Source organism: Callithrix jacchus, chromosome 7, assembly GCF_049354715.1.
Source record: "Callithrix jacchus isolate 240 chromosome 7, calJac240_pri, whole genome shotgun sequence".
NCBI lineage: Eukaryota > Metazoa > Chordata > Mammalia > Primates > Cebidae > Callithrix > Callithrix jacchus.
The window spans coordinates 90,978,810-91,004,643 of record NC_133508.1 but is presented as its reverse complement, the minus strand read 5'-3'; the positions used below and the strand labels follow the sequence as shown (position 1 = coordinate 91,004,643).

Below are 25,834 nucleotides of genomic sequence, written 5' to 3'. Positions count from 1 at the left end.
TTAATCTTGCATTCTAATTTGATTGCACTGTGGTCTGAGAGACTGTTATGACTTCAGTTCTTTTGTATTTGCTAAGGAGTGTTTTACTTCCAATGATGTGATCAGTTTTATAGTAAGTGCCATGTGGCAATGAGAAGAATGTATATTCTGTTGCTTTTGGATGGAGTTCTGTAGATATCTGTCAGATTCACTTGATCCAGAGCTGAGTTCAGGTCCTGAATATCTTTGTTAATTTTCTGTCTTGATAATCTGTCTAATATTGTCCATGGGGTGTTAAAGTCTCCCACTATTATTGTATAGGAGTCTAAGACTCTTGTAGGTCTCTAAGAATTTGCTTTATGAATCTGGATGCTCCTGTATTGGGAGCATATATATTTAGGATCGTTAGCCCTTCTTGTTGAATTGAACCCTTTTCCATTATGTAATGCCTTTCTTCTTTTCTTCTTCTTTTTTTTTTAATCCTTGTTGGTTAAAGTCTGTTTTGTCAGAAACAAGGATTGCAACCCCTGCTTTTTTCTGTTTTCCATTTGCTTGGTAAATTTTCCTCCATCCCTTTATTTTGAGTCTATTTGTGTCTTTGCATCTGAGATGGGTCTCTTGAAGACAGCATACCTATAGGTCTTGGCTCATTGTCCAGATTGCCATTCTGTGTCTATTAATAGGAGCATTTATTAGCCCATTTACATTTCAGGTTAGTATTGTAAGTGTGAATTTGATTCTGTCCTGGTGCTAGCTGATTATTTTGCAGACTTATTTATGTGGTTGCTTCATAGTATCACTGGTCTGTGTACTTCAGTGTGCTTTTGTAGTGACAGGTAACAGTTTTTCCTTTCCATATTTAGTGCTTCCTTCAGGAGCTCTTGAAAGGCAGGCCTGGTGGTGATGAATTTCCTTGGCATTTGCTTGTCTGAAAAGGATCTTATTTCTCCTTTGCTTATGAAGCTTAGTTTGGTTGGATATGAAATTCTGGGTTGGAAACTCTTTTCTAAGAATGTTGAATATTGGCCCCCAATCTCTTCTGGCTTATAGGGTTTCCACTGAGAGGTCTGCTGATAGTCTGATGGTTTTCCCTTTGTAGGTGACCTGGCTTTTCTCTCTGGCTGCTCTTAACATTTTTTCTTTCATTTTAACCTTGGAGAACTGAAGATTATGTGTTTGTGGTTGATCTTCTCATGGATTTCTTACAGGGGTTCTCTGCAGTTTCTGAATTTGAATGTTGGCTTGTCTTGCTAGCTTGGGGAAGTTCTCCTGGATAATATTCTGAAGTATGTTTTCCAACTTGGTTGCATTCTCTTCATCTCTTTCAGGTGCCCTGATCAGTTGTAGGTTCTTTCTCTTCACATAATCCCATATTTCTTGAAAGTTTTGTTTATTCCTTTTAATTCTTTTTTCTCTGTTCTTGTCTGCCTGTCTTATTTCAGAAAGATGCTCTAAGATTCTTTCCTCCCTTTGGTCTATTCTGCTGTTGATACTTGTGATTGCATTGTGAAGTTCTCGTGTTGTGTTTTTCAACTCCATCAGGTTGGTTATGTTCCTCTCTAAACAGGCTATTCTGGCTATCAGCTCCTGTGTTGTTTTATCATGATTCTTAGCTTTTTTGTATTGGGTTACAACATGCTTCTTTAGCTCGGTGAAGTTCATTACCCACCTTCTGAAGCCTACTTCTGTCAATTCAGCCATCTCAGCCTCAGCCTAGTTCTGTGCCCTTGATGGAGAGGTGTTGCGATCATTTGGAGGAGACAGGCCCTCTAGCTTTTGAGTTTTCAGTGTTTTTGTGTTGATTCTTTCTCATCTTTGTGGGCTTATCTACCTTCAATCTTTAGGTTGCTGACTTTGAGTGGGGTTTTTATGGGGTCTTTTTTGTTGATGTTGTTGTTGTTTTCTGTTTGTTTCTTACCAGTCAGGCTACTCTTTCACAGGGCTGCTGCGGTTTGCTGGGGCTCTGCTCCAGATCGTAGTTGCCTGGGTTTTTCTTGTACTTGGAGGTATCACCAATGAATGCTGCAAAACAGCAAAGATGCCAGCCTGCTCCTTCCTCTGGAAGGTCTGTCCTAGGGGAGTACTGACCCGTTGCCAGCTCTAACTGCACCTGTAGGAGGTGTCTGGAGAGTTAGGAGGCCTCCCCCAGTCAGGAGGAATGGGATCAGGCACCCTCTTAAAGAAGCAGTCTGGCTGCATTTTTTTTTCCCCCTAGCGAGCCAGCTCTGGGTCTCTTCTTTCACTGGCTGCTTTTGGGTAGTGCAGCTGTGCTGTGTTGTAGGAGACCCTTCCTCATCCAGACCCATCTGGATTCTCCAGAGCCAGCAGGCTGGAAGAGCTGAGGTGACATGGCCGCTGCCTCTTGCCCCTGTAACTTAGTCCTTCTTGGGCAGACTCCAGCCTGTTGCGACTGGCCGGTTGGAATTCCAGGCCAGTGGCTCTTAATTTGTGGGGTGCTGTGGAAGTGAGGCCTGCAGAATAATGCGTTTTGATTGCCTAGATTCACCCCCTTCCTAGGGGTATGTAGGGGTGGATCTCCCATTTTGCTGGGAATCCAGGAGCTGGAGTTTGCAAAATTCTTGGATTTCTGTATGTGCCTGAACAGCTGCTCTGCTGCGACTCCATATAGCTCTGTGTGTATTGGACCCAAGGCTCTAGTAGCATGGGTTTACAGGGAATATCCTGACCCACTACTTGCAAAGATCTGTGGAAGAAGTGATTTCCTGGGTAGGGTCACACAATCACTCACTGCTTTTCTTGGCTGGGGGTGGGTGTTCCTTTGTCTCTGTGCTGCTCCTGGATGGGCCATCACCCCCACCCTGTTTTTCTTCATTCTCCGTGTGTTGAGCTATTTGCCTAGACAGTCCCAGTGCGAGAACCTGGATATTTCAGTTGAAGATGCTGAATTCATTCACCGCTTTCACCCCTCTCTGTGAGTTACGCAGGTCACAGCTGCTTTTAATTGGCCATTGGTTTCCTTTATAACGAACAAAAATATCTGCCTATAGCACCTGCCCTTGTCCTGCAAAGCAGCTCAGAGTTCATACAGGTACTTTTGTCTGTATGAATTCCCTTCACATATCTGAAGATGACAGGGCCTGCATTCTGCCACCAAAGAGCTGTATTGTACAGATAGGTATGGCCCTCCTCAGGTGCCTCAATTAGAATTTTGTGTGTGTATGTGGTTTTTTTTTGTCATAGTAGTAGTATTTTTAGTACTTTAGAGTGAGTCAGTGTGTCAGATTTTTGAGAATCAGGTGGCAGTAGTAGGGAGGATCATGGATGGATAGTGGAGGAAAAGATATTTACACTGGCTAGGCACAGTGGCTCACACTTATAATCCCAGTGCTTTGGGAAGCTGAGGCAGGAGGATCACTTGAGCCCAAGAGTTTGAGAACAGGACAAAATAATGAGACTCTTTGTCTACAAAAAAAGTTTAAAAATTACTGGGCATAGTGGTGCATGCATGTAGTCCCAGCTACTTGGGAGGCTGAGGTGGGAAGATTGCTTGAGCCCAGGAGTTCAAGGCTGCAGTGAGCTGATTATACCACTGCACTCTAGCCTGGGAAACAGTGAGATGCCATCTCAAAAAAAGAAAAAAAAGAAAGAAAGAAAAAGTAAAAGAGAAAAGGTATTTACACTGACTGCCTTCTGTATGTGTGTGTGTATATGTATTTATTATTGTACATAATTCTATATGCTATTGAATCTAACCCCTCATAATCCTATGAGGTAGATCTTGTTTGCTGTAATTTTAAGATAAGGGAACTAAGCTGGAGAGGAGTCTAGTGATTTGTCAAAGCTTCGCTCAGTGAAGGGGCCAGGATTTGAACCCTTTTGTTGTGACTTCAAAACTAATGCTTGTTTTTCTAATCAGGCTGAGAGTTAGGAATTGGCTATTGCAGAGTTGGTTATTGAATGCAGAAGAGCCTGTTTCAAACGTTTTGATTTTTCATTAGCTCAGATCCCCCCTGCACCCCCATAGAGCTGGAATTAAGAAATTGCTTATGTATTCATTGTTTTATTTTATCTCTTTCTGACAGTTACTTGCTGGACAGAAGAAAAGCTCCCCCTTCTGGACATTTGAATACTACCAAACATTCTTTGATGTGGATACCTACCAGGTTTAGAAACAAATTTCACCTTTTCTTTTATGTGTAATGGTGACTTGTTTCTTTAATGGTTGAACTATCAAATAATGTGAAAGCCTTTATATACTGGAAATGGTCTTACAAAAGTAAAGGGTTGTTAGCATTTGAAAATGCTATTATAAAAGCTCTAATGACTGAGTTTCAATTTTGTAGTAATTGAATTTATTAAACTTAAAAAACTTCAGTAGAATTTCAGCTATGTTGTTTTCCAGGTCTTTGACAGAATTAAAGGGTCTCTTTTGCCAATACCCGGGAAAAACTTTGTGAGGTTATACATCCGCAGCAATCCAGATCTCTATGGTATGTGTAGTGCTGATTTGTTTACCATATTTCAGTTGAACTTGGGTGAGTGTGAGGGTTGCCTGGAAACTTGGAGAACTGCGCTATTGGTGGGGCATGCCATGTTTTATTTGACTTTTCTGAACTTCAGTAGCAACCCTTGCAAATAATTTTGGAGAAATACAATTATGTGTTATATTAGTGCCATGTCATCATTATAAGTACTAGTATATCCTTCAAAGGTCTTTAAATGGGGCTGGGCACAGTGGTTCACACCTATAATCCCAGCACTTTGGTAGGCCAAGATGGGAGGATTGCCAGAAGCTAGGAGTTTGAGACCACTCTGGGTGACATAGCAAGACCCTGTCTCTACTAAAGGCTGGGTTTGCATAGTGGTTCATGGCTGTGATACCAACACTTTGGGAGGCCAAGGCAGGAGGATTGTTTGAGCTCAGGAGTTTGAGACCAGCCTGGGCAACATAAAGAGACCCCGTCTTTACCAAAAAATCAAAAAATAAAAGTTTTTAAAAATTCTTCAAATGACACTACAAACTTGAGATAAACGTAGTCACGTTGACTAAGAGGAGATTGTCGATTTTAATTTATGGACCATTTGGTGTTGGAGGAGAAGGTATTTTCACACTTTTTCATTGATATGCTCAGTTCCAGATACGCTCGCCCTCAGATGAGCTGGCTCCTCTTAGGATTTGGTCATCAGCAGTGGAAGTCTGAAACAGGATTGGGCCAGGGATGGTTGTCATCCCTGACCTTAATGCTATCTGAGAAAAACTCAGAGGTCCACCCAGTACTCCTGAGGAAAAGGCCCCAACAGTGGCCTGTGTTTGAGGAGAGAAGAGAGTGCTATCCTTGTGCCAGGAGCTACACCAGAGATTTTGTGTGAACTTGGTCGTATCTCATTCTTGCCACAACCCTTGCAAAGAATCCCCACTTTTTTTTTTTTTTTTGAGACGGAGTTTTGCTCTTGTTTCCCAGGCTAGAGTGCAATGGCGCGATCTCGGCTCACCACAACCTCTGCCTCCTGGGTTCAGGCAATTCTCCTGCCTCAGCTTCCTGAGTAGCTGGGATTACAGGCACGCACCACCATGCCCAGCTAATTTTTTGTATTTTTAATAGAGATAGGGTTTCACCATGTTGATCAGGATGGTCTCGATCTCTTGACCTTGTGATCCTCCTGCCTCGGCCTCCCAAAGTGCTGGGATTACAGGCTTGAGCCACTGCGCCCGGCCAAATCCCCACGTTTTAAATGAGGAATCCGATGCTCAGTGAGGATCATTGTCATATATATATATATATATATATATATATATATATATATGCTCAATCTGAGATGAAATAGTAAAGCAGTCGTATATGTTGATTTTAAATGTGGGCTCTAGGGAGCCTGGTGTGAAAACCATTGTATTGGCCCATGCTTTTTATCTGAGGGTTATCAAGGTGATTTCTCTGTCTGTCTCATTCATTCTTACTTGTAGCCTGAGAACATCCTGAGGGGGAGGCTCTGTGTCTCCGTGTCTTTAGTGTCTGGCAGAGGCCTTGGCATAGAGCAGGTGCTCAAACAGTTTTTAGTACCTTATTTCATGCGAGGCCCTGTGCTAGAGGTTGAGGCTTTAAAGGTAAGGCCATAGTCCCTAGCTCCAATGAGGAAGAAGAGAGAGCACTAACACCTGTTGAATACCTTAGAAGTGCCAAGTGTGAAGATAAGCACTATTTTAGTGTATTATGCCATTTTATTTCCCATACTCCAAGGTAGCCTTATCTTACAAAAGAGAAAACTGAGGTTAAGGAGATAACTTGCCCATAGTTACAGAGTTGGCAACAATAATTGTAAACACACATATAGTGCTTATTATGTGCCAGACACTATTATTAGGGCAGTATCTGTATTAACTCATTTAATCCTTGTGACAGATCAACTTTATGAGGCAGATACTATTATTATCCCCATTTTATAGATAAGGACACTGAGTCACACAGAGGTCTAGTAACTTGCCTAAGATCATACAGCTAGTAAGTGCTGAGCTCAATTTTCAAATCGACACTGTAGCTCATAATCCATTTCTTCATCACTATGCTTTGCTGCCTCTCATAACAAAGCCAGGGGTTGAACCCAAAGCTTGCTTCTTTTCTGTGACACTAGTAGCCTCATTAGCTCATAGACACGGTTAAAATAAGGTACAATATAGGTGAAGTGTTTTACAGCAGAGAGGATTAGGTTTTGTTGTGGGTGGAGGTTGGAGGAAGGCAGTTAAGAAAAAGATGACAGTTGGCTGGGCATGGTGGCTCACGCCTGTAATCCCAGCACTTTGGAGGCCAAGGCGGGCGGATCACCTGAGGTCGGGGGTTCAAGACCAGCCTGACCAACATGGTGAAACTCCGTCTTAAAAAAAGAAGAAGAAGAAGAAGAAAAAAAGCACAGATTCATTGAAAATAACTGACAGAGCAAGCAGCTAGTACTAACCTTAACTTCCCCTTTTTATGATAAAAAGAAAAAAAAGAAAAAGATGACAGTTTACAGAGTGTAAAGAAAAGATTTGGTAACTTTGACTACATTTCAACTAAAATTTAAAATTTCTACACAACAAAATAAACCATAAGCAAAGTAAAAAAATAAATCACAGACCAGGGAACATACTTCCAATGCATATAACCAACCAACAGTGAGAAACAAGAATATATGTTGAACACCCACAAATTACAGGAACAAAACAAGCAACTCTGGGGGAAAAAATGGCAATAAATCTATGAAAAGATGCTTAGCCCCACCTGCAACCAGGGAAATAAAAGGTAAAATAAGATATTTATTTATGCTCATCATTTTAGTAAACATGTACAATTTGGCTTCTCTTCATTTATTCATTCAATTTATTCAACAAATGTTGAGCTCTTACTATTCTAAGTACTGGAGATACAATAGTGAAAAAGACAAAAATCTCTACCCTTAGACAATTTGTAATTTACTGAGTTTAACAATAAGCAAAGAAAAGTAAAAATATTTTTCTAGTAATGAATGTGTAGGTGGAAATTTAAGAGCAGAGAGGAGAAGGACATGAAGCGTTTGTATAAATGGATGAATTTGAAATTTTTAAAAGGTGACTTTGAGTAATGACCTGAAGTAATTGGGAGTGATTCATGTAGATATCTAAGGGAAGAGCACTTGAAACAGAAGGATCAGCAAGTGCAAAGGCCCTGAGGCAGGAACCTAGTACGTTCAAAGAACAGCAAGAGGCTACTGGGAATGGATGAGAGTAGACATGGGGACCTAGAAGGACAAGGTGAGAGAGACAGTATGGAGGGGCAGGTAAGGTCTCATAAGTCACAGTGAGGACTTTGGCATTTGCTTGAATTGGAGGGTTTGGACAGAGGAGTAACATACTTTTTTGTTTTTTGAGACAAGCTCTTGCTCTGCTGCTCAGGCTGGAGTAGAGTGGCACAATAATGGCCCACTGCAGACTCAAAATCCTGGGTTCAAGCCATCCTCCCCCACCTCATCTTCCTGAGTAGCTGGGACTATAGACATGTGCCACCATGCCTGGCTAATGTTTGTATTTTTTTTTTTTTTGAGACAAAGTCTTGCTCTGTTGCCAGGCGCCAGGCTGGAGTGCGGTTGCGCCATCTCGGCTCACTGCAACCTCTGCCTCCCAGGTTCAAGCAATGCTCCTGCCTCAGACTCCACGATAGCTGGGACTACAGGCGCATGCCACCACGCCCAGCTAATTTTTTTCGTATTTTTAGTAGAGATGGGGTTTCACTATGTTGGCCAGGATGGTCTTGATCTCTTGATGTTGTGATCCTCCCACCTTTGCCTCCCAAAGTGCTGGGATTGCAGGCTTGAGCCACCATGCCCGACCATGTTTGTATTTTTTTGTAGAGACAGTGTCTCACTATGTTGCCCAGGCTGACCTCAAACTCCTGATCTCAAGCAGTCCTCCTGCCTCAGCCTCCCAAAGTGCTGATCCTTCAGGCATGAGCCACTGTACCAAGCCAGGTGACATAATGTAGGTCCAATTTCATGAACATTGATATTAAGTATTGTCAAGGATGGAACAGTGGGAACTTTTGTATGGTAGGTGTGTAACTGCTACACAAATTGGAGCAGTTTGAAGATGCTCGTACCCTACAATTCAGCAGTTTCACTCCTAGGTAGATAATTTTAGAGGAATTCACATATATATGAGACAACATATAGAAGAATATTATTCACTGCAGCAGTTTTGCTTATAATAGCAAATATTTAGAAACAACCAAGATATCGATCAGCAGAATAGATACATTGTACTGTATTCATACATCGAAGTCTGTAGTTTAAAAAATGAATGAGAGCTAAAAGCATAAATATAGATAAATCTCAGCACAATTATTTTAAAAAAGCATGTTGTGGAAGGATATGCAATGGTATGACACCATTAAAAAGATATGTATTTTTTTTGAGGCAGAGTCTCACTCTGTTGCCGAGACTGGAGTGCAAAGGTGCAATATCGGCTCACTGCAACCTCTGCCTCCTGGGTTCAAGTGATTCTCCTGTCTCAGCCTTTCCAAGTAGCTGGAACTACAGGCATGTGCCACCATGCCCGGCTAATTTTTGCGTTTTTACTAGAGACGGAGTTTCACCATGTTGGCCAGGCTGACCTGAAACTTAGCCTCGAACTGTAATCTCTTACTTCAGAGTCTCTGCTCCTGCTGTTCCCTCTTCTTGAACCTCTCTTCTTTTCTGTCCTCACTTGGCAAACTCCTGTCCTTCTTTAGATCCCAGCTTATACATCCTGTTCTCTAGGTTTTGCACCCTCCCTATATGCTCCCATAAGCACCCTGTACTACTGAGATTAGATATTTTATTGGCTGTCTCCCTGGAGTGTATGGATGCACTAGAGTCAGTGACTGTGTCTCTGTTGCACATCATTGTGTCCCCAGCAGAGGGTAGTGGGTACTTAGTAAATAATGGCTGAGAGTACATGATATTTTTGGTTTTCTAGTTATATGGGTATTGTAAGTTAATATTTTGGCCACTTGTGGTCATATGCTTGGATGGTCTCAGCCCATCTATAACACATGGTCAGTTTTATTCATTCATTCAATAAAGCTTTTTGGCTATGGGAGTCTTGTGGGGTTTTTTTGTTTGTTTTTTGCCACTCTTACATGTGGGCACTCAGAATAATACTTTGAGATTTAGTCCTTGGACAGCCCTTAGACAGCAGAGAGCTTTCAGTAAAGAGGCAATCTGTGGAGAGCTAATATGGGTGACTTTTGGAAGCATCCCATTTGATAGCTTGTGTTCCTTTTCCCACCTCAGGAGCCAGTGCTTGGCTTTGAAAAGTACTAATGTGTTTCTGCTAGTCATCTCTCCTATGACAGTAATGTTTGTACTTTTGTGATGTGTCAAGGTACCTGAAATTATCTCAAAGGGTGTTGCAAAATATTAGTGAAATAAAAAAATTAAATTCATATAATTTGTTAAACTCTTTCAATCTAAAGATTGTATTTGTTCTACATAGTACTTTTTCTAGATGGGGAGTGATAAGGATAATGTTCGTGAAATCAAGCAAATAATGAAAGGGGTTTGCAAAGTATGGTGCTCAGTATATATATATAAAATCATCTGTATAAAGTGTGCACAAACATACAGAGGCATTTGCTTATATACATGAGTGGAATATTCCTGGCACGTTTCATCAGAAACTGGTTACTTTGGTGAGCTTTAGGGAGAGGAGATACAGAGCCAGGGCACAGAGAGGGAGGGGAGCTTGCTGTTCTCTGTATTCCCTTGGTATCCTTTGAACACTGGACCATATAGATGTATTACTTTTTTTTAATTTTTAATTTTAATTTTTGTGGGTACATAGTAGGTGTATATAGTTCATTGTATTACTTTTTCATTAAAAAAAAGAAAAAGCCTTAAGCAAACACACACACACACACACACACACACACACACACACACATGCTCAAACACAACCATGGTGAGCTGGTAGGTTTAATCGACTCTGCCCTCCAGTGTTCTGCTTGCCCTGCTCTTTCTATGCTGCAGAAGGCTCTGCCTGATTTAACTTCTTTTTCTGGGATGCTAACATTTGGCATTTAGATAAGGGAAGTAATCTTTACTTCATGTATTCTGGTGAAAGGCTTAACAAAAAGCCTGTGAATTTTTCTTTGTCGGCGGTGATCCTCCAATAAGAGAGGCTATACACAAATCAGTGTCTTCATTCACCTAATTATGGAAGGCATTTTGGCCTTTGGATTGGAATACCAACCCCCACCTTCTTTAAGGCAGCTAATTATTGAGTTGTGTTTGACCTTTGAAAAAAGGAAATTTTCCTTTAGCAAATGTTGATCCCATCTAGAAAATTTGTTTTATTTTTGCTAACATGAATAGAAGAGGAAGGTAAGAAATTCCGTAAGAATCAGAAGAGGAAGTGAAGAAATTCTGTAAGAATCTAAAGGCTTGTGCTTCATTTTCTTGTTTCTGAATTTTCTGGTTTCCTTTGCAGGCCCCTTTTGGATATGTGCCACATTGATCTTTGCCATAGCAATTAGTGGGAATCTCTCCAACTTCTTGATCCATCTGGGAGAGAAGACGTACCATTACGTGCCCGAATTCCAAAAAGGTTGGTGAATAGCTTGACTCATTTGGAATGCTGTCAGTTTCTAGCCTTGAGTTCTTTTTACCACTGAGCTCCTGGGCCCCATCTCTAGGTGCTGTAGCCCTCCTTTTGTATTTTAGGGTTCAAATGTATCTACTCAAATATATAGATGAGTTTACCACTCATCTGTATAAATCCACATAATCTTTTTCTTCTTACAGTGGTAAAATATATGTTACATAAAATTTACCATTTAAGTGTGTAATTCAGTGGCATTAAGTACATTCACAAGGTTATGAATCCACATAATCTTTTGGAAAGCTGTAAATCAAGGCTCAATAGCAACTGGAATTGATTCCCCACCCCCCATTTTTTTTGAGGCAGTATCTCACTTCGTTGCCCAGGCCAGAGTGCAGTGGCGCAATCACTGCTTACTGCAGCCTCCACTTCCCTGGGCTCAGGTAGTCCTCCCACCTCAGCATCCTGAGTAGCTGGGACCACAGATATGCAATATCATACCTGGCCAGTTTTTCTATTTTTTGAAGAGACTGGTCTCCCTATGTTGCCCAGGCTGATCTCAAACTCTTGGGCTCAAGTGATTCTCCTGTCTTGGCTTCCCAAATTGCTAGTTAGGACTACAGATGTGAGCCACCACACCTGGCCACAATTGGGGAATATATTCTTTTTTTTTTTGAGACAGAGTCTTGTTTTGGCACCAGGCGCCAGGCTGGAGTGCAGTGGTGCCATCTTGGCTCACTGCAATCTCTGCCTTCTGAGTTCAAGCCATTCTCCTGCCTCAGCCTCTCAAGTAGCTGGGACTATAGGCACACGCCACCACGCCCAGATAATTTTTGTGTTCTTTAGTAGAGATGGGGTTTCACTGTATTGGACAGGATGGTCTCGATCTCTTGACCTTGTGATTCGCCTGCCTCAGCCTCTCAAAGTGCTGGGATTACAGGTGTGAGCCACTGCGTCTGGCCATAGTTCAGTTGTTTAATAATATTAGTTGTTAATTATTAAATGAACTATAGAAGCCATATGAGAGACTATTGATCATTACCACAAAGACAAATGCTAAAGATTCATTAAGTCAACAAACATTTCTAGAATGCCTACTGTGTATCAGGTACTATGCCAAGCTCAGGGATTACAGACCATTAAGACATGATTCCATTGTCCACTGAAGTCAATTGCCATGGTAGGATTTAAGTACAGTAAGGTGTTGGAGTGCTCTGATGGTCTATTAAAGGCATGATGGAAATTGAAACTTGTGTTCTGTCATCCTCAGTGTCCATAGCAGCTACCATCATCTATGCCTATGCCTGGCTCGTTCCTCTTGCACTCTGGGGTTTCCTCATGTGGAGAAACAGCAAAGTTATGAACATCGTCTCCTATTCATTTCTGGAGATTGTGTGTGTCTACGGATATTCACTCTTCATTTATATCCCCACCGCAGTAAGTACCACCCTTAGGGAGCAGATTCTGAGTGATGCTCTAGTCTTGGTAGAAACTTCAACTAAGAACTTGACCTAGCATCATTATTTCCAGCCCAACACTCATGTGCTCCTGAAAAATCTCCTTTGAAGTTAGAAGTTTAGCATGAAAAGGGTCTGGGGAGCCGAGTGCCTTCACTGGATCTTGGGCCTTTTGTTATAAAAGCATGTGCCTCAGTCTGCATGCTGGTGGTGTTCCTTCAGCCTGTACTGAAATACCAGAGTGGCAGTGGGGGCCCAGCTGCTGATTGGCTCAGGGGTCTTTGTAAACCTATATGCCTGGAATGAACAAATGCCTCCAAAGAGCTCCCTCCTCCTCCTTTTGTCTTCTTTCAGATACTGTGGATTATCCCCCAGAAAGCTGTTCGTTGGATTCTAGTCATGATTGCCCTGGGCATCTCAGGATCTGTCTTGGCAATGACATTTTGGCCAGCTGTTCGTGAGGATAACCGACGCATTGCATTGGCCACAATTATGACAATTGTGTTGCTTCACATGCTGCTTTCTGTGGGCTGCTTGGTATGGGTTAATTCCCATATTCTTTTGGTGTGTTGTATATCCAAATGCTAAAAAACTCAAATTGTTAGACACAACAGTTCTTTTAGGACCGACTCCATGGGCTGGGCACGTTGGCTCACACCTCTAATCCCAGCACTTTGGGAGGCCCAAGTGGGTGGATCTCTTGAGCTTAGGAGTTCCAGACCAGCCTGAGCAACATGGCAAAATCTCATCGCTACTAAAAATACAAAAATTAGCTGGACATGGTGGCTCAAGCGATCCTCAAGCTTTTACTTGGGAGGCTGAGGTAGAAGGATCGCTTGAGCCCAGGAGGTGGGGGTTGCAGTGAGCTGAGATTATGTCTCTGCACTCCAGCCTGGGTGACCCTGTCTCAAAAAAAAAAAAAAAGATTCTATGAAATAAAATACCATTTTAAAAAGATTCACCTACATGGGAAGTGGTGAAATTATGAGAATTTGACTTTAATTCTTTGGTTTTGCCTAATTTCAGTAATCTAGTTAGAATTTGGGGTCTGACCAGAGGAAATACGGGTAGATGAGTGTCTACATATATTCGTTCCTCAGTATTGGGCTTGTAGGGGTGTGGTTGGTTCCAGGACCCTCTACCAAACCATTGGTGCTCAAGTCCCCTATATAAAAATGATGTACACATATCCTCCTATGTGCTTTACATCATTTCTAGATAACTCATAATACCTAGTACAATGTAAATGTTATGTAAGTAGTTATTATACAGTATTTTAAAATTTGTATTTTGTTGTCATTTTTTTTAACTTACATATCTTTAAAGAATATTTTTCTTCATGGTTTGTTGAGCCTGAGGACTGAGCCTGTGGATATGGAGGGTGACTATATAGGCCTAGGGAGCTGGGATTGGAGAATTCTGTTTTTGGATGCCTTTGCTGATTTTCTGCACATACCTAGAAAGATTTTTGAAATTTAAAGTTTTTATTTATTTATTTATTTGAGACGGAGTCTTGCTCTGTCACCCAGACTGGAGTGCAGTAGCGCGATCTCAGCTCACTGCAATCACCACCTCCCTGGTTCAAGTGATTTTCCTGCCTCAGCCTCTGGAGTAGCTGGGATTACAGGCACACGCCACCACGCCCAGCTAATTTTTATATTTTTAGTAGAGACAGGGATTTGCTATGTTGGCCAGGGTGGTCTCAATCTCCTGACCTTGTGATCTTCCTGCCTCAGCCTCCCAAAACGCTGGGATTACAGGCATGAGCTGCTGCCCAGATTAAAATTTTATTTAAAGGTAGAAAGTTTAAAGTTTAAGTTTAAAGGTAGAAATTAAAAGTTTTAAATTTAAAGCTAGAAAACTTGAAAATGAAGTCAGATATGGGAAAGTGGAGTTACTTTTAAGGTGAACAACATTTAAAACAGTGTTTGATTTCATGTGTTTAGGTGGCTTTTTCGGGAGAGCATGTGCTTTTGAGTCACATAAGCCCAGATTGAAGACCAGCTCTTCACTTATTGGCTGTGTGAACTTGGAGATGTTACTGTTCCTCTCTGAATCTTAATTTCTTAATCTGTGACATGGGTATATTTCCTGCCACAGTTGTTCTGAGAGTCAAATAAAATATCTATAAAGCACTTAACAGAACTTGTCCTCTAAAATGCCCATCAAGTAGGTCCCTTTCCTTTGATCCTAAGGAGACATGGTTTTGTATATTCTGTACACATTGTGCACAAAATTTGCTGTCCACAGCCTTAACAAACCCTGTTGCAGGTTTTGAAAAAGATCAGAGTCCAAGAATGTTAAGGTCGCTAATAAAGGCAAGGCCATGCCCATGGGAAGGTGTCTTATAGCACTTCGAGAATTTTCCACATGGCAGGTTTCCCGGTCCTTGGTCAGGTTTTGCAAATTTTAGGATTAAATGTTTCTTTGGCACCATTTGACGTTTAACATTTTTGTGTAGATAACCATGTCTCATTAAATGCATTAATGACATCCCAATGCTTTATCATGAAACAAGTCTCATAAAAAGTGCCAAGTGGTGAAACACAAACCTAGTGTACATGCACTTTACATGTGTGCTAGCTTCAAACCCTGGAGGCGGGCCTTATGGTTTGCCTCATGGCAGAATGACACTATTAACTTCTGACACTTGGAATCTCCAAGTTGATTCTTTAAAATGCTGCCATGACTCTTCTGGGACCTTTCTCTCTGCTGAAGAACAACCTTTTCATTGTAACCAGCTCTCACTGGGATCTCTCATCCCTCACCAGCATCCCCCATCTCTCTTCTGAAGTTCTTCCCCTCACGCACCTGACAGATATTGGTGAAGAGAAGAAAGCAGGAGAATAGGCATTGCCTTTCTCATTTCTCTAAGGAATAGGAGCAGGGCAGATTGAACAGTGGAGCAGGGAGCTATTATGGTTATTATTAAGAACCCATTTCAGGCTGGGCATGGTAGCGCATGCCTGTAATCCCAGCACTGTGGGAGGAAGTTGCAGGCAGATCTCTTGAGCTCAGAAGTTTGAAACTAGCCTGGGCAACATGGTGAAACACTGTCTCTACCTACCACATCCCGTGGTCAGGTGTCCAACCAGGGGCCTACCGTGCCTGGGTTTTGTTCTCCACAGTGACCACACCCTCCTTTTTCTTCTGAGAGCTGAGCCAGAAGTTAGGAAACTTGGGTTCCAGTCCCAGCTCCACTACCCCCTGCTTGGGTGATTTCCCCTTCTCTGGAAGGGGTTACTGCTGGCTTTTCCAGGAAATTGTGCCCTACCCCTTCTCTGGACTCTTCACTTAGAAACAGGAGCTGATCGGGCATGCCATGGCAGCATCTTTACTATTGCAAGGATTGAATGATACATGCAGCATGGAAAATATGACCAGTCATTAAGTGGAAGACACTATTATTATTGTTAGGGCAGAGAGAGGAACTGGCAGGGAGTTATTTGAGCTGAGGGGCACCAGCTGAACCAGACAGCTTGGCTTTCTCACTCTCTCCTGCGGAATACAGACTGGTGTTTTTGCCTTAGTGCTATGAAGCATATGACAGCCCCATACCTGCCAGGGGCCCCTCAGTGATTGTACATAGCTAAGTTATACCAGAACACATCCGGCAGGGATGACTAAGGAAGCACCCAGAGGCTGCATCCTTGGTGTATGTTTGGAGATGTACAAGCCTAAGTTTGAGGTGGTTACTGCTGGCTTTTCCAGGAAACTGTGCCCTACCCCTACTTGCAGAGAGCTGCTGATTCAGCTTCGAGGTCTCTATGGTGCCTAGATCTGGACTGGACATAGACTTGGCGCCAAGCTGCAGGATGTGTTGGAGAATTAGAAGAGCACAGACTGGAGATGCTCCAGTGTAGATGGACTCGACTGGATTGAAATCCTAGCTCAGACACATAGCTGTCTAGCCTTGGGAAAATCTCCATGTCTTTGAGCCTCAACTTTCTCACCCTTAAAAGGGATAAAATGGCCTGTTACAGCATATTTGAGCAGATTAATAATCAATTATGTGCCTGGTACACAGTAGGTACTCCCCAAATGATGGCTGTGATTGTTGTAAGCATTTGTGGAATTAACGAATCTTAGATTCAAGATTGTTCAAGGAATAGCCCTAAGAGATCATCTTTTCTTTTTTGAGACAAGAGTTTCCCTCTGTCACCCAGGCTGGAGTGCAGCAGTGTGATCTCAGCTCACTGCAACCTCCACCTCCTGGCCTCAAGCGATTCTTATCCCCCAGCCTCCTGAGTAGCTGAGATGACAGGCATGTGCCACCATTAGCCTGGCTAATTTTTATATTTTTAGTAGAGATGGGCTTTCACCATGTTGGCCAGGCTAGTCTTGAACTCATGGCCTCAAGTGATCCACCCGCCTTGGCCTCCCAAAGTGCTGGGATTACAGGTGTGAGGCACCACACCCAGTTAAGATAGTCTTTTCTAATCATTAAATTGTATAGATCAGAAAGCTGAGGCTATAGTGGGTGGAACAACTTGTCCGAAGTCACAGCATGAGGTAGTAGCAGAGCCAGCTGTAGAACGTGGGCCTTTTTGTTCATTCTGTCTTACAAGGGTGTCCTGCGGTAGCCTGGAAGAAAGGCTTTGTTCCTGCATCCTGGCTGTGGCACAGTGCACCTGTAGGAGAACTGGAGGAGCCCAGCACTTAGCACTGCAGCCCCATCCCCCACTTAAGTTAGGGACTCTTTGTTCCTTGCCCCAGAAAACAGCTGCTGGAAGGGTTCCTAGGTAGTGAGTCTCTTTTTTTTTTTTTTTTTTTTTTTTTAATTTTTTATTGGATTTTAGGTTTTGGGGTACATGAGCAGAGCATGTAAGACAGTTGCGTAGGAACACACATGGCAGTGTGCTTTTCTTTCCTTCTCCCCTTCACCAACATTTGGCATTTCTCCCCAGGCTATCCCTCCCCACCTCCCCCTCCCACGAGTCTCTTAAAAGTAATGGAATTGCTCTGGGAATGTGGCAAACTAGAGGGAGTCTGCAGAGAAAGGCATCATCTGGGAAGTTTCAAAAAGAGTTAATATGGAATAGCAACAGGTAAGGGGAGAGCTCCAGCATGTCATGTTGGTGCCACCTTCTGGCTGGTATAGAGCAGAACTGGTGAAAAGTGGTGCTTGGTGGCTTTTTTTTTTTTTTTGAGGCGGAGTTTTGTTCTTGTTGCCCCTGCTGGCATGCAATGGCACAATTTTGGCTCACTGCAATCTCCGCCTCCTGGGTTCAAGCAATTCTCCTGTGCCTCAGCCTCCAAAGTAGCTGGGATTACAGGCATGCACCACCATACACTACTAATTTTGTATTTTTAGTAGAGACAAGGTTTCTCCATGTTGGTCAGGCTAGTCTCGAACTCCAGACCTCAGGTGATCTGCCCACCTCAGCCTCCCAAAGTGCTGGGATTACAGGTGTGAGCCACCACACCTGGCCCTTGGTGGCTTTCTAACAGTGTGCCTTCCTAAGGGCACTGACCCCAAGGGGATGTCATGAGCGTTCAGTGGGCCTTGATGATTCACCTTTCCTTTGAACAACCAGTATTCAAAGCTAGTGAGATTGGTATTTTCCTGGGCTCAAGTTAGGTTTCTCTAGACCTTGAGACAGGTGGAAAGATTCTCCTTATGTCTTCCCTCCTCCACCTTATTCTCAATTTTGACAGTTACATTGTAGATGGTGAGTGGAAGTACTTACCAAACCTCTTCTAGTGGAAGAATTTTTAGGTAAAGCACACCTAACACTTTCTTTTCAAGGTCCTTGCCTAAAGCCAACTAACTAGTTTAGCAACAAGCTAATGTAGTTCAGTTTATTAGGTATTGATTGGTTATGTAGTGTGTCAGGCTCTGTGCAGGGGTGCTGGTGACACAAAGAGGAAGAAGGGCCGGGTGTGGTGGCTCACACCTGTAATCCCAGCACTTTGGGAGGCCGAGGTGGGCAGATCACGAGATCAGGAGTTAAAGTCCAGTCTGACCAACCTGGTGAAACCCCATCTCTACTAAAAATACAAAAATTAGCTGGGCATGGTGGTGTATGTGTGTAATCCCAGATACTCCAGAGGCTGAGGCAGGAGAATCACCAATCCAGGAGGTGGAGGTTGTGGTGAGCTGAGATTGTGCCACTGCACTCCAGCCTTGGTGACAGAGTGAGACTATCTGAAAAAAAAAAAAAAAAAAAAAAATGAAGAAGGATACAGACTTTGACCTGGAGGGAAGACTACATAATGTAGTGATTAGGAGCTTGTGCTTTGGAGTCAGACAGACCTAGCTTTGAGTCTTGGCTTCATCACTCATTAGCCATGTTCACCTGATCAAATGACAGTCTCTCTGAGGCTTAGTGTATTTATCTGTCTAATGAGGATAATCATAACAACCTCACAGGGTTCTTAAGAGTAAGTCGGGGAGATCGATCCAAGATGGCCGACCACTAACAGCTCAGGATTGTAGCTCCCAGTGAAAGCCCAGAGAACGAGACGACGCCACACTTTTAGACAAATTTTCGTCACTCACCGATCAGCCGATTCCCAGTGGAGGAGCCCCACGGGTCGCCAGCGCGACTCTTGTGGCCGCCGCAGCGGTTTTGCCAGCGTCTCGGCGCAGCAGCTCTTCATGCAGAGCCAACGGGACTGCTTCCCCTACTGACCGGAGTTTGGAGCTCCGGGAAGTCAGAGCCGCTTGTTGCGGACTCAAGAGGGAAGCCAGACCAGAGATTCCCGGGCAGAAGAGCACCATCAGTCTTACCGCTGCTATTTAGGCTGCCACAGTGGGTTGCTCGGATCCCAACACTGGGAATCAATAAGTCGGACGTCGACTCAGAAAACTAATTAGAAAGGCGGGTCATCTACAATGAAGGGAAAAAAACAGCCTAAGAAGGCCTAGTATACTCAAAATCAGAACCCATCAGCAACGGAACAAGCCCTGATGGAAAAGGACTCATCAGTAACGGAACAAGCCCTGATGGAAAAGGACTCATCAGCAACCGAACAAGCCTTGATGGAAAAGGACTGTGTTCCATTATCTGAAGTAGGCTTTAAAAGGTGGATGATAAGAAACTTCTGGGAGTTAAAGGAACTCGTTCTAACCCAATGTAAAGAAACTAAGAACTTGGAAAAAAGGTTAGATGAAATGTTGAAAAGAATAGAAAATATAGAGAGGAATACAAATGAACTTATGGAGTTGAAAAATACAACACGAGAACTTAGTGAAATATGTACAAGCTTAAACAGCCGAATGGATCAAGCAGAAGAAAGGGTATCAGAGGTCGAAGATCAACTTAATGAAACAAAACAACAAGACAAGAATAGAGAAAAAAGGATAAAAAGGAATGAGCAAAGTCTCCAAGCAATATGGGACTATGTGAAAAGACCTAATATACGCTTGATTGGTGTACCTGAATGCGACGGAGAGAATGAAGTCAAGCTGGAAAATACTCTCCAGGACATTATCCAGGAAAATTTTCCTAATTTAGCAAAGCAGGACACTATTCAACCCCAGGCAATACAGAGAACACCACAAAGATATTCCTCAAGAAGACCAACCCCAAGGCACATAATCGTTAGATTCACCAAGATCGAAACGAAGGAGAAAATATTAAGGGCAGCCAGAGAGAAAGATCAAGTTACCCATAAAGGTAAGCCTATTAGGCTTACAGCAGATCTCTCAACGGAAACCCTACAAGCTAGAAGAGAGTGGGGGCCGATATTCAATATACTTAATCAACAGAACTTTCAGCCCAGAATTTCATATCCTGCCAATTTAAGCTTTACATTTGAAGGAAAAATAAAATTTTTTAGGAACAAGCAAGTACTCAGAGATTTTATTACCACCAGGCCTGCTTTACAAGAACTTCTAAAAGAAGCACTATACACAGAAAGGAACAATCAGTATGACCCGTTCTAAAAATACACCAAAAAGTAAAGAGCATTAACATAAAAGAATTTTTATCAACAAAAGGACAAAATAGCCAGTTAATATCAAACGGCAGCAACGCTAAATTTAAATCGACCAAATCTCCCAATCAAAAGATACAGACAAAATCTAACAGTATATCCAAAGATATACATAGACTCAAAATAAAGGGTTGGAAAAAAAAAGTACCAACCAAATGGAGAGCAAAAATAAATAAATAAAAAGCAGGAGTTGCAATTTTCACATTTGACAAAATAGATTTCAAAGCTACAAGGATAAAAGGATTAATGTAATAATAAGAGATCTTAACACCCAGATACATAAGACCCATAATGAGATTTAGATTCAACGAGACAACAAATTGATAACGATATCCAGGACTTGAACTCAGAGCCAGAACAAATAAACACAATAGAGGTCTCCATTTTAAACACATAAAATATGCATTAACCACTTTAAACACTCAAAATATTGATCGGCCATTATTGAAACCCATTTTAGGAATGAAGTAATATTCCTTTTTCCCTCTTTTTCTTTTTTTCCCCTTCTTCTTCTCAAAAAAAAAAAAAAGTAACATACGTAAAAGGCTGAGCACATAGTATGTGCTCAATTAAAAAAAAAAAGAGTAAGTCACGTAATGTAGTAAGTGCTCAATACATGGTAGTTAAATTTTTTAAAGTACTCAATTTAGTGAGACAAACGTAAAAAGAGATGGTTGTAGTTTAGTGTGATGGCAAGCATGGTAGGGAACTTAAGGGTCGCGAGAGCCGGAAAGTACTATTAGCATGGGGTCTAAAAGAACACTTACGCAGACCATTGTTTTTTTTAACTCCCTCCCGGCTCTCCTTTTCCCACAGGCATACTTTTTCGATGCACCAGAGATGGACCATCTCCCAACAACTGCAGCTATTCCAAACCAAACGGTTGCTGCAGCCAAGTCCAGCTAATGAGGAAAGTAAGAGATGATATTTTTATCTTGCTGTGTGGTGCTGTAAAACATGGGCAGGTGTTTCCATTCTGTTGCTGTTAGCTTCAAGCACAGAGGGCCAGACCCTTTTATCCTTCTGCACAGCTCAGTGTGGGATTGTGCATGTGCATGTCTGTGTTTCTGTGTTCCTCTTATTAAGGCTTCAGATTTGAAATCTGCATGATACTGACTTCATAGAGTTGGATAACATGAGCTCTTAGTTTCTTCTATAAGAGGAGCACCTGCTTTTGATCCCAGCAGAGAAGACTCTCTTCTCCTCCCCTGAACCCTTTCCTGGAGCACAATATGGGTTTGTTCCATTTTATAACAATCCTGGTGGGTTTTTTTCTAGTGTCTCTGTGACATCTCATACTGGCCTCAGAACTTGAGTGTGACCCTTTTTGAATTACTCATGGAGTTCTCAAATTTTTATGGCTTGTGTGTTCTCAGGGCCTCTTTAATGATTCCACTGTCAATGGTTAGCTCGGTGGGTTAGAGGATAGGAAAAAGACCCACTTCATGGTTTGTTCCTTATCTCCCATGGTTTGTTCTACCTCCTCAGTGTACCAAGGCTGCAGCCAAATGGAACATCTTGCCATAGCCAAACATGTTATGCCTTTGCACTTGCCATTCCAGTTGTCTGAAATGTTTCTTCCCTTCTGATTGCCATCACTTGTCTGGTCTTTTCCTTTTTTTTTTTGAGACAGGGTCTCTGTAGCCCAGGCTGAAGTGCAGTGGCATGATCTTGGCTCACTGCAGCCTCTGCCTCCTGGGTTCAACAAGTTCTCCCACCTCAGCCTCCCAAGTAACTGGGATTATAGGCATGTGCCACCACACCCTTTTGTATTTTTAGTAGAGATGGGATTTCACCATATTGGCCAGGCTGGTCTCGAACTCCTGACCTCAGGTGATCCACCTGCCTTGGCCACCCAGAGTGCTGGGATTACAGGTATGAGCTACCGCACCTGGCCATTTGTCTGGTCTTATCACTTATCTGGTGATCCCATTACACTTTGTATTAAACATCACTCTCATGGTGCTTGAAACACTAATGGCTGACTGATTGTGTGTCCATCTGCCTGTCCAGTCATTTGGCTATTTATTCATTCATTTGTCCTCTGTACGACAGGGTCTCCCCAGTTAGACTCAGCTCCACAAGAACAAGGAATGGTATTACTCTATATCTTCATTGCCTACCACATAACCTGGTATACATAGGGCACTCAGTAAATGTTTGTGGCATGGATAAATGAACCCACACTCTGCACATGATCCTGCTGTAGGCCAAGAACCTTTACTTTGCTTTGTAATCACAGACTGTCTTTTCTGCCCAAGCTTCTGTCTCCCAGAGCCATAAGATATGTGCAAAAACCAGGGGCTTAGACTTAAATAAAATTAAAATTAAATCCCAGGCTGGAGCAGGGTGCAGTGGTTTATGCCTATAATCCTAGCACTTTGGGAGGCCAAGGCGGGTGGATCACCAGAGGTCAGGAGTTCAGGACCATCCTGACCAACATGGTGAAACCCCATCTCTACTAAAAATAAAAAATTAGCCAGGTGTAGTGGCACACACCTGCAGTCCCAGCTACTCGGGAGGCTGAGGCAGGAAAATTGCTTGAACCCAGGAGGTGGAGGTTGGAGTGAGCCAAGATCACGCCATTGCACTCTAGCCTGGGTGACAGAGTGAGACTCTGTCTCAAAAAATAATAATAAATAAATAAATTCCAGGCTGGATGTAGTGGCTCACGCCTATAATCCCAGCACTTTGGGAGGCTGAGGCAGGCAGATCACTTGAGCTTAGGAGTTTGAGACCAACCTGGGCAATACAACAAAACCCCATTTCTACAAAAAATATAAAAAATTGGCTGGGTGCAGTGGCTCATACCTGTAATCCCAGCACTTTGGGAGGCTGAGGTGGGCAGATCATGAAGTCAGGAGATCAAGACCATCCTGGCCATGGTGAAATCCCGTCTCTACTAAAATACAAAAAATTAGCTGGGCGTGGTAGTGCGCACCTGTAGTCCCAGCTATTCAGGAGGCTGAGACAGGAATCGCTTGAATCTGGGAGACAGAGGTTACAGTGAGCCAGGATCGTGCCACTGCACTCCAGCCTGGTGAAAGAGCAAGACTCTGTTTCAAAAAAATATATATATAAAATTAGCTGGGCATGGTGGCATGCTCCTGTAGTCCCAGTTAGTCAGGAAGTCAGAGGATCAGAGGATCACTTGAGCCTAGGAGATGGAGATTAAAGTGAGTTGTGATTGTGCCACTGCACTCTAGCTTGGATGATAGGGAGAGAACCTGTCTCTAATAATAATAATGATAAATCCCAGCCCTACCATGTACTAGCAATGTGCCTTGGATGAGGGGCTTACTCTCTTTGAGCCTCAGCTAACTTGTCTTTAAAATAAAGATGATGCAACCTATATAAGATTGGAGATTATTTTTATAAAACCTTCTGGCACATAATTAAGATGCTCAGCAATAAAATCAAAGCTACTGCCCCTCTGAGAGTACATCAGTCATTTCTACTGAAATTCGGTGGTTTCCACTGACTTTACCTTGATCCTTTTTTTTCTTTTTGTAAAACAAATGGGGATTTTCCCTCTTAATTGAGGAATCCAGGTTGTAGGCCCTGCAGGCTAACTAGATATGACTGGTCAAATGCCTTCCAGTTCCTTGATGGTAAGACAGTCACACTGGCCAGTAGAGTGACTGGACAACTATTGTAAAATGATATAGTCTACCACTTTCCCCTCTTCCTCTCTCCTCACGGATATGTAATGTTAGAATCAAAGAAGGTCAGAGCCCTTGGAGACATTAAATAGCATGGGCTTCCTTCCTCATTTTGCAGTAAGGAAGCTGAGGCCAAGGGAGAACAGCACCTTATCCAAGACTACCTCAGAGCTCTGGGGCAAACTAACGTGTATCTGTCGCATTCCATTTGACAAAATACTTTCTTTCTTTTTTTTTTTTTTAGACAGAGTTTTGTTCTTGTTGCCCAGGATGGAGTACAGTGGCATGATCTCGGTTCACTGCAACCTCCACCTCCCAGGTTCAAGCCATTTTACTGCCTCAGCCTCCCAAGTAGCTAGGATTACAGGCATGCGCCACCATGCCCAGCTAATTTTTTGTATTTTCAGTAGATACGTGGTTTCTCCATGTTGGTCAGGCTGGTCTCGAACTTCTGACCTCAGGTGATCCGCCTACCTCGGCCTCCCAAAGTGCTAGGATCACATGTGTGAGCCACTGCATCTGGCGACAAAACATTTTCTAGTTTACTCTCTCATTGGCCACTCTTACCAGCCTTATTGACCACATTTTTATTTTTTTTGAGACGGAGTTTTGCTCTTGTTACCAAGGCTGGAGTGCAATGGTGCGATCTCGGCTCACTGCAACCTCCGCCTCCTGGGTTCAGGCAATTTTCCTGCCTTAGCCTCCTGAGTAGCTGGGATTACAGGCACGCACCACCATGCCCAGCTAATTTTTTTGTATTTTTAGTAGAGACAGGGTTTCACCATGTTGACCAGGATGGTCTCTATCTCTTGACCTCGTGATCCACCCGCCTCGGCCTCCCAAAGTGCTGGGATTACAGACGTGAGCCACCGCACCCGGCTACATTTTTTTTTTTTTTAAATGGAGTCTCCCTCTGTAGCTCAGGCTGGAGTACAGTGACACGATCTCTGCTCACTGCAACCTCCACCTCCCGGGTACTGGTTCAAGCAGTTCTCTCACTGCAACCTCAGCCTCCCAAGTAGCTGGGATTACAGGCATGAGCCACAATGCCCAGCTAATTTTCGTATTTTTTGTTTTTTTAGTAGAGACAGGTTTTCACCATATTGGGCAGTCTGGTCTTGAACTCATGACCTCGTGATCCGCTAGCCTCGGCCGCCCAAAGTGCTGGGATTATAGGCGGGAGCCCCCGTGCTTGGCCCTATTGACCACATTGTATGTATAGATGAGAAGCCTGGGCCTAGTACATCTTAGTACATCTTAAGATCACCTGCCTCTTAGAGGCAGACCTGGGACTCCTATCTAAGCCTTGGGGAGCCAAATTTTGAGGTTTTTCACTTTCCCATTTTTTTAGACAAATGTTCTTTATACTGCTAAAATGTGCAGGTTCTCACTGCTAGCCTTTGGCTGTTTGATGGAGCCTTCCTCTGTGGGTCTAGGGTTATTTAATAGCAGACTCCATACTCCTTTGATTGCATATCTTAACAGCTGAGAGTTTGAGTGCTGTATTATCTGCTGGTGCCAAGTGACATTACCACAGTACACATTGTCACAGTTGCTGTGGGGCAGGACTCTGGGCATAGCTTAGCTTGCTCTTCTACTTCAGATTCTCTCTCAAGGCTGCAGTCAAAATGTTGGCCAGGGCTGGCGTCTCACCTGAAATCTAGACTGGCAAAAGATCTGCTTCCCAATTCACAAGGTTGTTGGCAGGATTTAGTTCCTGTGGTTTCTTAGAAGGAGGGCTTTCTTGCTGA

At 42.9% G+C, this 25,834-nt stretch overlaps 1 protein-coding gene across 11 annotated transcripts in view; it reads left to right on the top strand.

The window, feature by feature from the left end:
- YIPF1 (Yip1 domain family member 1) overlaps window positions 1-25,834 on the top strand; it is a 47,329-nt gene that overhangs the window by 12,819 nt on the left and 8,676 nt on the right. For 6 of the 11 annotated variants that reach the window (XM_054236266.2, XM_078331910.1, XM_078331916.1 and 3 more), the window contains 6 exons: window positions 4,023-4,103; window positions 4,343-4,430; window positions 10,913-11,029; window positions 12,294-12,460; window positions 12,835-13,017; window positions 21,238-21,335. In XM_054236266.2, the coding sequence (XP_054092241.1) occupies window positions 4,023-4,103; window positions 4,343-4,430; window positions 10,913-11,029; window positions 12,294-12,460; window positions 12,835-13,017; window positions 21,238-21,327 (726 nt within the window). In that variant the 3' untranslated portion in view covers window positions 21,328-21,335. The remainder of the gene's footprint in view (window positions 1-4,022; window positions 4,104-4,342; window positions 4,431-10,912; window positions 11,030-12,293; window positions 12,461-12,834; window positions 13,018-21,237; window positions 21,336-25,834) is intronic. The other 5 variants (XM_078331913.1, XM_078331915.1, XM_009001266.4 and 2 more) reach the window with 2 other exon arrangements.